Consider the following 13457-nt stretch of genomic DNA (forward strand, 5'->3'; position numbering starts at 1 on the left):
GGCTTTCTGAGGGTATGAAGTATTTGTCCCCCAGTGACACATCAGTCAATAATTTACTGAGAACACACTTGTTTCAAGCCAGTACAGGGACAGAAAGAGGTAAATAATATAGTCTGTGCCCTCGAGTGCTTGAAGACACATTCACAGACAGAGACAGAGATTTTAATGTAATAGCCCAAGGGAGCAGTTGACCCACAAAATGATTCCGGAAGATCAAACAGAGCTTGTTCTCTGGCTGGGGGTGGACAAGCACAGCATCATGGTGTTGCTGAGGCCTGAGGAGGGCTACGAAGGATGCAGAGCATTTGAGAAACGTGGGAGGGGCTGATGGAGAGAAGACTGTGCAGCCCAGAAAACGAAGCTGCACGTCGACCCCACATAGTATAGACAAAGCTCCGTGCAAAAAGGAAGAACACAGAACACTGCGAGAAGACATAGAAGATAAACTTATGGTTACCAAAGGGGAGAGGGAGGGAAGAAGGGACAAATAAGGGGTATGGGATTAACAGATACAGACTACTCTACATAAAATAGAGAAGCAACAAGGATTTACTGTATAGCACAGGGAATTATATTCAACATGTTGCAATAACCTATAATGGAATATAATCTAAGAAAAACCAACTGAGTTTTACTTAGCTGTACACTTGAAAATGGACACGATATTGTAAATCAACTATCCTTAAAAATAAACAAATAAAAAATAGTAAAGACCAAAATATTACAGAGACAAAGCCAAATACACCACATCAATTAACGTAAATGAGCAAAATTTAGGTATTAAGACAAAAAGACTTTCAGGTTGGTTTACAAAGCAAAAGCCAACCGCATGCTATACTCTAGAGACACACTTAAAACAAATTTAGTACTTTTATACTTCTTCCCATTCCCTAACTCTTAGTACATGCTATTTTATTTTCCACTGTCAAGGTTTATAACACACACATTTCATTGTATAACCTTAGTTTTTCTAGTGTTTATTCGTAGCTCTACGTTTAAATTAGTATTGTAAATAACACTGCCAAACATTAAAATAAGGAATGCTATGAGAGTGGGATAGATCTTTTCTTTAAAGTAAGGGTGGGTAATCAAGCGTTCTGGATAAAAAGAGACATGTTTTACTTTGACAGAAAGGAGTCAAAGTAAAATCTTGTGCATAAAAAAATACCAAAAACAGTCAGAAGACAAATCTTAGAGTAGAAAAATATTTCAAGCACATCTGACAGATAAAGGGTTACTATCATACTATACCAGGAACTCCCTACAAGTAGATAGGAAAGACCGACAACTCAACAGAAAATGGGTGAAGTGTGTGACTGGAGGGTAAAAGAAATCAAAATGGCTAACAGCCGTGCAAGGGTGCTCTGGTTTACTGCGAGTCAAGGAGATGAAAATTAGAGCAATTAGACACCAGTTTTTATTCTTCAGATTGGCAAACGCTTAATAGGGGTAACAACCTAGTGCTGGTGAGAACGCGAGCAGGGCGCATTCTCGTGCTCTGCTGATGGGAATTTCAGTCACTCTAAACCTTTGGCAAAGTAGTCTGGCAACATCTAGCACATTTGAAAACACAAATATCCTTTCGTTCTACTTTTTCATTATTGGTAATTGATGCTTTGGAAATACCAAGATATGTATTCAGTAGTATGTGTTTTTGTTAAATTTGGGGGGAACATCCCAAATGTTTATCAGTAGGGATATGACTGAATAAATTAGGATGCATTCATTAGTAGGAAATACTATGCAGCTATTAAAAGGACTCAAGTCTGCCATCTATTGAGTTGGAAGGAAGCCCACGATGTCTAATTAAGTGGGAAAAGCACGTTTGCGGAGACATGCATACTATGACCTGGTGTCATACATACATACTCACACATACACATCCGACTTTGGAAAAACACACTCGTACATACATACTCACAGATGTATTTTGTATGAATGTAGAGAATGGATGGTCATACACCAGAATGTTTACTTGCTTATGAGGAATGGAGGGGAGGGATGGATGCAGAAAAAGAAAGGTTGAACAAAATGAAGTGTTATCACACACTTAACCTTTGAAAATCCTCAGAGCTAAGATGTATAGCTTTGAGGGAGGAGAAAGAGGAGTGCCCTGCTCTCCTTGATTTCTGTTCTCTCAGGAGTCTCAGGCCTGCCCCACACATGACAGCGGCCTGCTGGACACCACTTTGGGACGGGATGAGGTGCAGATCCGGGCTGCCTGGCAGAGACTGCTGGTCCCTTCGACTTGCTCAGGGAAATTACGTGTAGTTTTCAGTTTTGCATTCTAACAGTCAGACGAAGGCGTCAAATAAGCAGCAAGTGTTTAGCGTTAGAGCCAGATGTCATCTCCGGCAAGAAACAACAATGCTTTGACTTGGGGAAAATAACCCTTGACGCCTAAAGAGACTCACTTAAGGGCTTTCATGCCAGCATCTTGAGAAATGATTTTGCCTGCAGATGAGAGAGGCTGCCCGGGGAGAGCGATGCCCTCTGCTCTCTGGGCAAGGACTACGGTGGCCTTCACAGTAGCCATGCCCTGCCTGGACTCCTCTCCTTCTCCCCGAGGACGCGCTCACCAAGGGGACAGATTCGGGGGCTTCCAGAAGGAGTGCCGCCCCTGTGTGTCCCAGCGTGCTGTTGGGTGCCAGCTTCACTGCCAGCGGTGGAGGAAATCTGTTAGCAGAAGGAAGACTTTGACGTCTCCCATCACCACAGATTGGTTCTAGAATTTTCCTAAGGGAAAGCTTACGGAGTGACACGCTGTAGGTTTGTGAGGTAGACTTCCTTCTGAGGAGAAATCCCCAGCTGAACAGGCGTTCAGCTTGTACTGAGAGAAGCAACCAGAAACCCTCAAAATGACTCCATGTTTTCCTGAGAAAACTAATCAGAGATTTTTTTTTTTCTTGAGAAAGATGATTTCAGGTCTCAAGAGATCTTCTGAAATCTTAGTGTGGCAGGGAACTGCATTTTTTACAGACAGATGTTGTTGTTAAATGTGCTTCTGGAGATGTTTGTTTAGTGCTTTCCTCTGAGGAATTCAGAGTGCTTTACAGACATTTTCTTCATTTTTTCTTAAGGTTTTTTTCTTTCTCCTGAACATGTTTTATGCTCGACTATAAATTTTTCATTCAGTTTTTCTCACTGAATTTTTTCTGAAATATTTCCTGTTAACCTCATTTCCTCCCACTCTGCATATCCAATATGATATACTAACGCCAGTTCAGACACCCTAGAAAAGAATTCAAGATTTTTCCTTTCGGAATCTCAGGCTTCTCTTTCTCTATTTACTTTTACAAACTTTCCCATATTTAATACTTTCACCATACTTTTTTCCTCTTAAAAGAAGAATTGCTTGAAATATACCTTGTTCTTCCACATAAATAGCCCCTATTTTATTTAATTTTAGTTGTTTACTTATTTCTAACTGTCTTGCTTCACAAGAAGTTGAAGTAATTAATTTGTGGGAACTAAACACATTCTTTAACATAAGCACTGTGTAGTGGCATTGCAAATCTGATATTCATAGCAAAGTTATGTTGGTTTTTTTTCAAACCTGTTTCTCCTTTCAGTCCTGAAGGCATTTGTTAACTTCCTTTCTCACTGTAATCATCCTTGAAGAAACAAAGAAAAAAAGAATCAAGACTTTAAGACAAGCTAATCTTTTGTAGAATCAGATCAGATACTTCCCTCCCTTTAGGAAATAACCACTAAGAACACCTTGTTACTGGGCTCTCATCAGATGGAAATGTAGTAGGGAGCCTGTGTCCTAAAGACCATGAAATTATGTAGAAGACACCTAGCAATCACTCCCTATTTTACAGATGTGGAAACTGAGGCTCAGAGAATTATAGATATTTGTCTGCAGTCACAGAAATACTTAGAGACACATTCAGAAGTTAGTTTAGGTAGGACTCCCCTGGCGGTCTAGGGGTTAAGATTCTGTGGTCCCAATGCAGGGGGCGTGGGTTCGATCCCTGGTCGGGGAACTAAGATCCCACATGCCTTGGGATGAGGCAAAAACAAAAACAACAACAACAACAAAAAACTATCCCACATATATTAAAAGGATAAAAAATGAATAAAAAAAAAAGAATTTCGTTTAGGAGACAAAACATCTAAAAAGTCACTAAATGAGGTAGTAAAGAGCATGAAATAATGAATGATTTGGTTATTCTGGGCAGTGGTGAGCTGGTAAGTGTTTAACTGCTGAGGGCAGGGGTGGGCAGGGGCAGCCCTGATTTCATGGTGCCCACGACCAGTTTCAAACTACCAACGTGAATGCATTGAACAAGGAGTTGGGAACAGATTTATACCATCTGGCTGGCTGTCAAGAGTAACAGAGATCTTCTGGCTGGAGCGGGGAGCAGGTCTCTAAGGAAGAGAACTAAGCTAGACCAGTTCCCTCCACACATGAAGGACCATCCTTGGTCTTTCCGTGGGGCAGCTGCAGGACTCTGCAACTTTGCTCTTGCCTCAGCAGATAAACCACTCTTTACCTACTGAGCTATCACTTCCATTTCAAGGCCCAGCTTAAAAAAGGGTCCCAGTCAAGCTTTTCCCTGACCCTTTCAGAAATAGTCACTTCTACTCTGAATCCGAGTAATTTTTTAGACCTTTTATTAGGGTAATTACCAAAGCCTGACTTGATATTACTGTCAATAGACAGTGTGTTTCCCCAGGGGACTGTCCTTGGAGGACAGGGACCGTGTCTTACTCCTTCATTATTACCCGAGAAGCAATGCAGGATGGTGGGTGGGAGCCCAAGCTCTGGAGCCAGACTGGTCAGCTTCAGATCTGAGACACTGTGCTCGCTTACCTTGAGACCATGAGCAAGTCATCAGACCCCTCTGTTCACACCTGCAAAGTGAGACGTTCAACAGCAGCCTTCATCTCACAAGCTCACTCTGACGATGCATGAGATTCCTGGATGTGTTTGGTGCTCAGCACACACTAAGCCCTTAGTAAATGTTGCCTGGTATTGTTTTCTCTAGCACACAGCCCAGCGCCTGGCACAGAGCTGATGTGCAGTTGATGTTGGTTGCATTACGTCGAAGTGAAGCAAGGATGTGATCCAGCTATCTTGACAGGAAGTTAAGAATGAGTGCTGGAGGAGACCTCACGAACAGATTATTGCTGGGGAAATGAGGATGAGAGAGTAAATAAAAATCAGTTGATATAGGATTATAGGATCAGAACCAAGCTTTCCAGCTGTGGTATGATGAGCACAGAGCAGGGTGGGATCATGCATACCCTCCCCTCCCTCAGTGAGCTGGACGCCGTAAGTTTGTAAATATACCATTTGTCATTGCAATCGCTTGTGTAGACTGCTGTTCCTTGAAATATCTCCTTTTCAGTATTGTGCAGTTGCTTTTAAAAAATCTAAGTGCTAGACGTTAAGTATAAATACTGTTGAATTTTATTCCATTTCGTTCAGTCCATTATTCCAGTGAATTCATACGGCTTCCAGCCTTGATTCTGCACTGCAGTGTATCTTCTATCCTTTCTAGTTTGGGTTACCTGCAGTTTGGTGAGCATGACTTCTGTTTTGTTTTCTGAAGCACTACACAGGCCACTTCTAAAAACAGCGTCCCCGACATGGCACTAGAGACCTTTTTCTGTGTTGGCATTAATTCGTTAAACAATCTTTTTTTTTTTTTTTTTTGGATATGGAGTTTAGACTCCTTTCAAATCCATCAAGTATACAAGAATCTATATTATATCCCCTCTTGTTCACAAGTTTCATGAAAAAACTTTGCCAACATGCTATGTGTGCAGCATTTTTGTTTCACAGATACAGTGAGACTATCAGAAAAGAAAATACAGCCAGCTTGTTGAAACCTGTTCCTGATTAACCTATGTTAACTTCCAAAACCGACAACTTCCTTTTCCGACTTTAATAAAGGCTGCATGTTTCAAAATAGTGAAGTTAACTGTATCAGGGTAGATGAGGCTCAGTGCACCAATCTTGACCATCTAGGTGAGAAGTTTGGACACAATCCTGAGGGTGGTGGGAAGTTGTTGACATTTTTGAATAGAAATTATATGATGAAATGATGTTTTCAGAAGAGCCGTCTGGCAGCAGTGTCCACGGTGCACTCTAGGGGAAACCTTATGTGAAGTTTGCAGTTGCCTGCAGTAATCCCAAGATGGGCTGCTGGACGACTGGGCTAAGCTAGTAGCAGTAAAGATGGAAGAGCATACATTTGGATTAAAGAAAAACACTCAGAGGGACACTGGGGGAACATGATAGCAGTGAAAGAAATAAAAATAGGTACCTTAGGGCGTCCCAATCCTTTTCACATAAGGGAACATGCAGAAAAAACTAGGGCCGCTTGGAGATGGACATGACCCAGTGTCATGGGCTCCCACGGCTGGGTCTTCCCTTCCCCAAGCCCCACCTCCCCCAAATCACAGGCAGAAGACATTAAGCTCTCCACATGGCTGGGAAGCTATTTGGACATTTTTGTTTTAGAAATGAGTAGTCTTAGTAATATGAAGAAAAATAGACTTGTACCAAAATCAGAACCAACAGTACGGAAGAGACTATACATGTAAAGGGAAGCAGATGTTTGCTTCAGTGCATAATTCCAAACACAGAAGTCACATATGGCTACACGCTTGGAAGAAAACAAGCATCAGGGTTAATGCCAAACCAAAGAGCCCAGGCCACCGAGCCACTGCCCGTGTTATAGTGACACGTGAGAACAGAGGCGGTGGCTGTACAGGCCTAATTTGGGCATGAAAGTAGGCAACACCTACCAGACAGGTTGGGGGGAGGTATAAACCACACCAGGGGAGGCACTAGGTAGAGACTTAGGTGTAGACGAAAGCAGTAGCAAAGGAGTGAACTTTGGTTTTGTATGAATACGGAAATCGAAGCCACTTGCTTGAAGATTCATGACATACTGCCCATTTGTTGCTCCTTGTTGGTTTTCGTAGTTCATAAATTAAGTCGTTTCGTAGTCCTGGTGCCTCACCTGTGCTACTAATTTGTTTTGCTGCATAGAGGAGAGAACATGCAGGGACTTGCCATCTATAATTCCTGGTGATAACTGAAGATGTTTGGTTATAGAAAGTTAAAAGACGTTCCCTCTTTCTTCAATAAGCTCCATGGCAGAGTGAGAGCAAGAACCTACCAACAAGGCGTGCAGATTCTATTATAAAAACAGGAACGAAGGGCTCTTTTAAAAAACAATGGAACCCACACATTTCTCCCGATGATTGGCAGCAGGGCCACCATGTGCATGATGCCAGGGGCACCCGCCTTTCACACTGGAGTCCGTGAAGTGGAGGCACACGGCCCATGTGGCCACGTGTAGCAGCTCACAGAGAGACCTATCTGATCCCCCCCGGGGCGCCCACCCAGCCCAGCAGGTGCGTATCCACGCTGACCTGTGACGTCCATCACCCCCTCGACCACACTCCCTTCCCCAGCCAAGCTGTGCTGTATTCTTTCATCCTGACTTACCATTTTATTCCAGTTCAGATCCACCCAGTCCTCCTTGTGGCTTCCCACTAGACCTCTGGCACAAGCCAGAGCACATCCTTCCGGCTCACTTGCTCCAGTCACTCTGTTGACCTTCCCAAAGCTATTTGCTGCTCTCACCGTCCTGCTCTCTGTTACAGCTGAGGAGAAAACACCAACAGGCACTCAAGGCAGGAGGCTCTGGCCTCCTCCCAGCACTGGGACAGGCTTCAGATTTAGCACTTATCACACGGTGCTGTAAACATTTGCTTACATTTCTGACTCCTCCACTCAGTGTGAACTTGACGGAGGGCAGAGAGATGCTTCTTTAAGCCACGAGGTTTAGCAGAGTGCCGGCACGTGTTTGGTAAGTGGGTGGGTAGATGAAGAGCCTACCTTTCTTAGATTTGGACACAGTAAGTCTCATCCTGAGCGTGTGGTCTGAGGAGGATTCGTCTCTATTATGGACAATGCCTGCATCTTTGGACTTCGTTTAACAGCTTCCCAGGGGAGGCCAGGAGAAGCAGCTCTGTCTCCGCCAGTGGTTTCTGAGTCCTTGTTTATCCCTGTGCAGGTGGGCAAGTGGAAAGACAAGTCTCTGCAAATGAAGTACTACGTGTGGCCCCGAATGTGTCCTGAGACGGAAGAGCAGGAAGATGACCATCTGAGCATCGTAACGCTGGAGGAGGCCCCATTCGTCATTGTGGAAAGCGTGGACCCCCTGAGTGGAACTTGCATGAGGAACACGGTGCCCTGTCAGAAGCGCATCATCTCTGAGTACGTGGCCTGGGAAAGTCAGATTTGCCCTAGCTGTCAGCACCCGGCTAGGATCCGAGGCACAGGACGAATTGGACACCATGTCTGAATTTCGTTACAGTTGAGCAGTGGAGTTTCTGGCAGCCCTGTGGTCTGGCATCTGGTTCTGTCCAGATCATGACCCGGGAGAATTACTGCTAACTATGTTATCGTTTCTGGGGCCTCGCGAGGTCTCAGTGACCGGGACCTCAAGTTCGTGGAGATTTAAGTTTACATTGGTGTTGAAAGATGTTTTCTGAGGCCAGTATGTCTTTAGAACCATTTTTGGAAATAGATAATATTAATCTATGCTGATAGAAGTCAGGATAATGGTTCTTTTTGGTGAGGGTGGGAAGGGCCTGCAAGGGAGAACAAGAGGCCTCCAAGGTGCTGGTAACGCTTCTGTATCTGAATTTGGGTTCTGGTTAAATGGGTGGGTTCAGTGTATGAAAATTCATCCAGCTGAACCCTTAGGATATGTGCACTTTCCTGATATATGTTATACTTCCAAGGAGCATTTAAAAGTATGAGAAAACATGGTCCAGTATGATGAGGTAATGAGATTATGGCAGTTCTGTGGTCTGATTTATGTCCTCACCCGGGCCTGACATAACTTGTGCTGAGCTGTGAAGGAGGGCCTGCTTTGTGGTTGGCAAGGGTAATATTTTGCCTCTTGTATAAAAGCCTCGTTTTTGTTTTTTGTTTCTTTACCTGGTTAGAAATAAAACAGACGAGGAGCCAGGTTACATCAAAAAATGCTGCAAGGGCTTCTGTATTGACATCCTTAAGAAAATTTCTAAATCTGTGAAGTTCACCTATGATCTTTATCTGGTGACCAATGGCAAGCATGGGAAGAAAATCAATGGAACCTGGAATGGTATGATTGGAGAGGTACGTGCCAGGAATTAAGGGCCATGTCCGTGTTTCATTTAAATATTTTTAAAACGCTCATTTTATAAATTTTAGAAAATGTAAAATAGTACAGCTGACTCTTGAACAACATGGGTTTGAACTCTGTGGTCCACTTGTGAGCAGATTTTTCTCAGTGAATATATGGTCGGCCCTCCTTACCTGTGGGTTTTGCATCTGTGGATTCAGCCAACCGTGGATCCTGAACTGTGTCTACAGTCTCCAGTTGGTGGAATCCGCGGATAAGAAGGGCTGACTTTGGGACTTAAGCGTCCTCAGGTGTTGGTGTCCACGGCGGGTCCAGGAACCAATACCGAGGGAAGATACCGACGGAAGGCTATAAATGAAATGTACTGTTCCCACTCTACAAAGGAAAGCACTGTAGAGCCCCAAATATTTTCTGCATGGTGGCCCCTTGCCTTCCTGGATGCCCTAACTGGAGCCTTGCGTCTTTCTCCCCAGGTGGTCATGAAGAGGGCCTACATGGCAGTGGGGTCGCTGACCATCAACGAGGAGCGATCGGAGGTGGTCGACTTCTCCGTGCCCTTCATAGAGACTGGCATCAGTGTCATGGTGTCACGCAGCAATGGGACCGTCTCACCTTCTGCCTTCTTAGGTGAGTGATGGGCTTGCAGGCGTGAAGGACATGGACCCAGGGACAGGTAGAGGGAAGGAGGAACAGGTGCAGGAGCTGATTTTTCAGGAGCTTCCCTCAGCCAGGGATTTCACTTTGGGGAACCTCAGAATTGATCGTTCTCCAGCATGAAAACTGAAGAATACCCTCAAAAATAGGAAGGCATGGTACCCGGTAAGAAAACAGTACAGGACCGGTAACCAGGGGTCCTACTGGAGTCTCACTCCTGCATTTGACCTTGAACAAACTTGCTCCATCCTGGGATCCAGTCTCGTCATCCACAGAAGAAGGCATTTCAACTAGCTGATCTCTGAAGCTGCTTCCTGCTTTAATGATGTCTAATTCTGGATATCATTCAAATACCTGTTTGTTTCAAATTAGCTTCAAGAGCGGAGCTCAGTGCTACCAAAAAAGAAAAAAAGGTTTTTCTGTTTTCACGTGAATTTTTGGAGGCTTTGCCAGGTAAAGCTGTTCCGATTCTCCCTCCCACCGACCCCATCCTTCCCCATAGAACCTGTTCCTCGCTCTCCAGCATTACTTATGTGTCAAAGCCTTCCGTATGATATAAGACTGGGTGAGATGAGGCCAAGATTTCAATTAGATGAGGTCTTTTGTGAGCTCATAACCCCATATTTTTGGCAGGGGCTGTGAGAGCAAAGGGATTGGAAAATAAAATGTCACCTTGAAAACAGGCCACTGGGCTAGGAGATAGGAAGCTGGTTTGGTCATAAACAAGCTGAAAGCCCTTGGACCAGTCACAGTCTCTCTAAAGGATACCAACACTTTTTTTTTTTTTGAACACTTACTATGTGAAGGCCCAGGCATCGTTGTACAAACTTTGATTATATTACTTCATTGACACTACCATAATACCCAGTTTATGGCTTAGGAAACTGAATCCTAGGTTATGCAATTTTCCAACCGTCTCTCAGCTAGGAAGGAGCAGATCCAGGATTAAAGCCCAGATGTGGCTGCCCTTGCAGCCTGTGTTTTAGTACACATGGGGGCATTTCAGAGCTCGACTCCTAAAATCAGGAAACAGTGCAGGGGGCCGAGACTAAGATGTGATATAAAATGGAAGAGCACAGACTTGCCTTCAGAGGCCCTCTGTCCATAACCTGGCCCTGCCACCTCCCGAGTATGAACTTAGAAAGGGCTGGGACCTCTTAAGTCTTAGTTTACTGCTCTGTAAAATAGATGTAACCATCCATAATGAAAGGGCCATTAAAGGATAGTAGAAACTAGGTGCTGAAAGTACTTCCTAAACTATATAGACCAACACAAATATTTTTTTGTATTTTGTGTACCGAAAGTTGCTCTGGGCTTAATGGGGGGAAGGGAAGCATAGAGACAGTGCGTTTACTCAGTTATTTCCTAATCTTGGACAGACTGGGATCAGAGTAGGATTTCAATCAATCAGACCCAAGGAGGAGAGGGTCTCTATTCCACCGTACAGAGGCTTTGAGTTGTACCTTCCACCTTTGCATCTCTGGCTGCCACCGCAAGGTTTTGCATTTCTGTGCCTTTCACAGTCGGTGCGTGCCATATCAAATTAATGAAGTGACCAGGCTTTTATAATTCCCTTGGGAGTTCAGAAGTAAAGTAGGTTTCAAAATAAGGCAATATTTTCTAATTTTCAGCCCATTTCCCTCCCTTTTCAGTTTCATCTTTATTAATGATTTGGAAGGTGGAGGAAACAGCATGTAAATTCACTTAGTTCTGAATTTACAGTGTGATGTGACAGCTAAAAAGGCCAGGCTATTTTGAGGCACAATTGAGGAAGCTTTGTATTATGGGACTGAAGAGTGATTGTCTCTTTTTACAGGCCTCCAGAGAGAGGGCTCCTGGAATTCAGTATTCAATTTCTAGACACGTCTGAGCCAGAGAGATTTAGATCAACTGGAAGAGAGTCAGCAAAAATGATCTTAAAAAGTTAAAGAAAGCATATGTAGAACATTCTTACTCTCTTGCCTGTTCTTGTCCCATCAACCTTGTCACCTGGAAATAGGGACTAGATTGAGGTTGTTTTGTTGATTATCACGTCCCCTTGTCATTTGCTAAATTCCCAGTGTTGTAGACACTGATATTTAATGTGGATGGATTTTTTTTTTAACATTGACATATTCTCCTACACTAATGATGTCTAATAAAATATACCACGTCAAACCAGGTTGAAAAAGCAAATCCAGGCTGGAAAGTTTAAGAGAAGTGAAGCAAGGGGGCAAGGGAGTTATTCATTGTGCCTAATTATTACTGAACCAATTCAAGCCACAAAGAGTAACCAAGTTTGTTGAGAATGAACTTGGCCTCAAGGCTTGGAAGCATTGGTGAAAACTTTTCCAGGTCCAGCTGTGGGGTGTGGCATATAGATAGGCGTGCAAACCAAGAGCCAGTCCAACACGACTCACTTATCCATGTCTAGTACTTATTCTAGTTCCACTGTTTTCCAAAAGACCCAGATATTGGTCCAGGCATGGCAGAAACTATCTGTACAGTCTCAGAAAGGATGGGCAAGAGGCCGTCCTTCTCACATGTTTGAACGAAAACAAGCCCCGACACGCCCATCAGGGGCGTGGAGACGCTCAGACACAGCTTCTTACTCCTTCCTCCCTGAGCCAGGCCCTGGCTTTCTGAAGGGACGCACACACCTTTCGCTTGCTTCCCCAAAGATAGGAGTCGCGCGAGTGAATGAATGCGCGAGTCAATCGGGACCTGTTTGTTCTCTGCGTTAACCCTGAGCGCCGATGTTTTGCTTCCCCAGAGCCCTTCAGCGCCGACGTGTGGGTCATGATGTTCGTGATGTTACTCATCGTCTCCGCCGTGGCCGTCTTCGTCTTCGAGTACTTTAGCCCTGTGGGTTACAACAGGTGCCTCGCCGATGGCAGAGGTAAGGCCAGCTGTAACCATTGCCTTTCTGCCTTTCTCTAGCTCTCAGCTCGGAATCTCTGTGCCCCTCATCTGCTGCCTGCCTCCGCCCTAACCCTCAGTCTTCAAGGTCACCACCTTGGTGACTCGTTAGAAAGACCCCAATTAAGGGCTTCTAATCAGTGCTATGGTTTTTCATTTTACCTTGGTGTTCAGAAAATATTAATTGCTAAATGTACAGTGACAATTGGGATTACCATTGTTCTTTAACTTGAGAAGTAAGTAGAAGACTAATTCACAGGAAAGTAATATACCTTAAAAATAGTGACGGAGGGCTGCCCTGGTGGCGCAGTGGTTGAGAGTCCACCTGCCGATGCAGGGGACGCGGGTTCGTGCCCCGGTCCGGGAAGACCCCACATGCCGCAGAGCGGCTGGGCCCGTGAGCCATGGCCGCTGAGCCTGCGCGTCCGGAGCCTGTGCTCCGCAACGGGAGGGGCCACGACAGTGAGAGGCCCGCGTACCACCAAAAAAAAAAAAAAAAAATAGTGACGGATACACTTGTAACATTCTACTCATCTGTTCACTTGAAAAGAGTGGAGCTTTATCCTGACTTTTAAAGTTTATTGTGGAATTTATGAAAGATTTGCAAATGCATTAGATAAAACTAAAAATAATCACCCGTAAGTTTATCAGCAAGAAATAATGTCTGTTAATATATTGGTATATATACTTCTAGTCTTTTAAGTTTTATGCACATGTAGCCATTCTATTAAGTAGCCCAAACTT

General features: G+C 44.2%; 1 protein-coding gene across 1 annotated transcript in view; it reads left to right on the forward strand.

Annotated features, from left to right (window-relative positions):
* Window positions 1-13457, forward strand: part of GRIN2B (glutamate ionotropic receptor NMDA type subunit 2B) — a 425420-nt gene that overhangs the window by 356629 nt on the left and 55334 nt on the right. The window contains exons 7-10 of the mRNA XM_030841308.2: window positions 8043-8245; window positions 8983-9154; window positions 9635-9788; window positions 12568-12693. Coding sequence (XP_030697168.2) covers window positions 8043-8245; window positions 8983-9154; window positions 9635-9788; window positions 12568-12693 — 655 coding nt within the window. The remainder of the gene's footprint in view (window positions 1-8042; window positions 8246-8982; window positions 9155-9634; window positions 9789-12567; window positions 12694-13457) is intronic.

This window comes from Globicephala melas, chromosome 10 (genome assembly GCF_963455315.2).
Source record: "Globicephala melas chromosome 10, mGloMel1.2, whole genome shotgun sequence".
Taxonomy (NCBI): Eukaryota; Metazoa; Chordata; class Mammalia; order Artiodactyla; family Delphinidae; genus Globicephala; species Globicephala melas.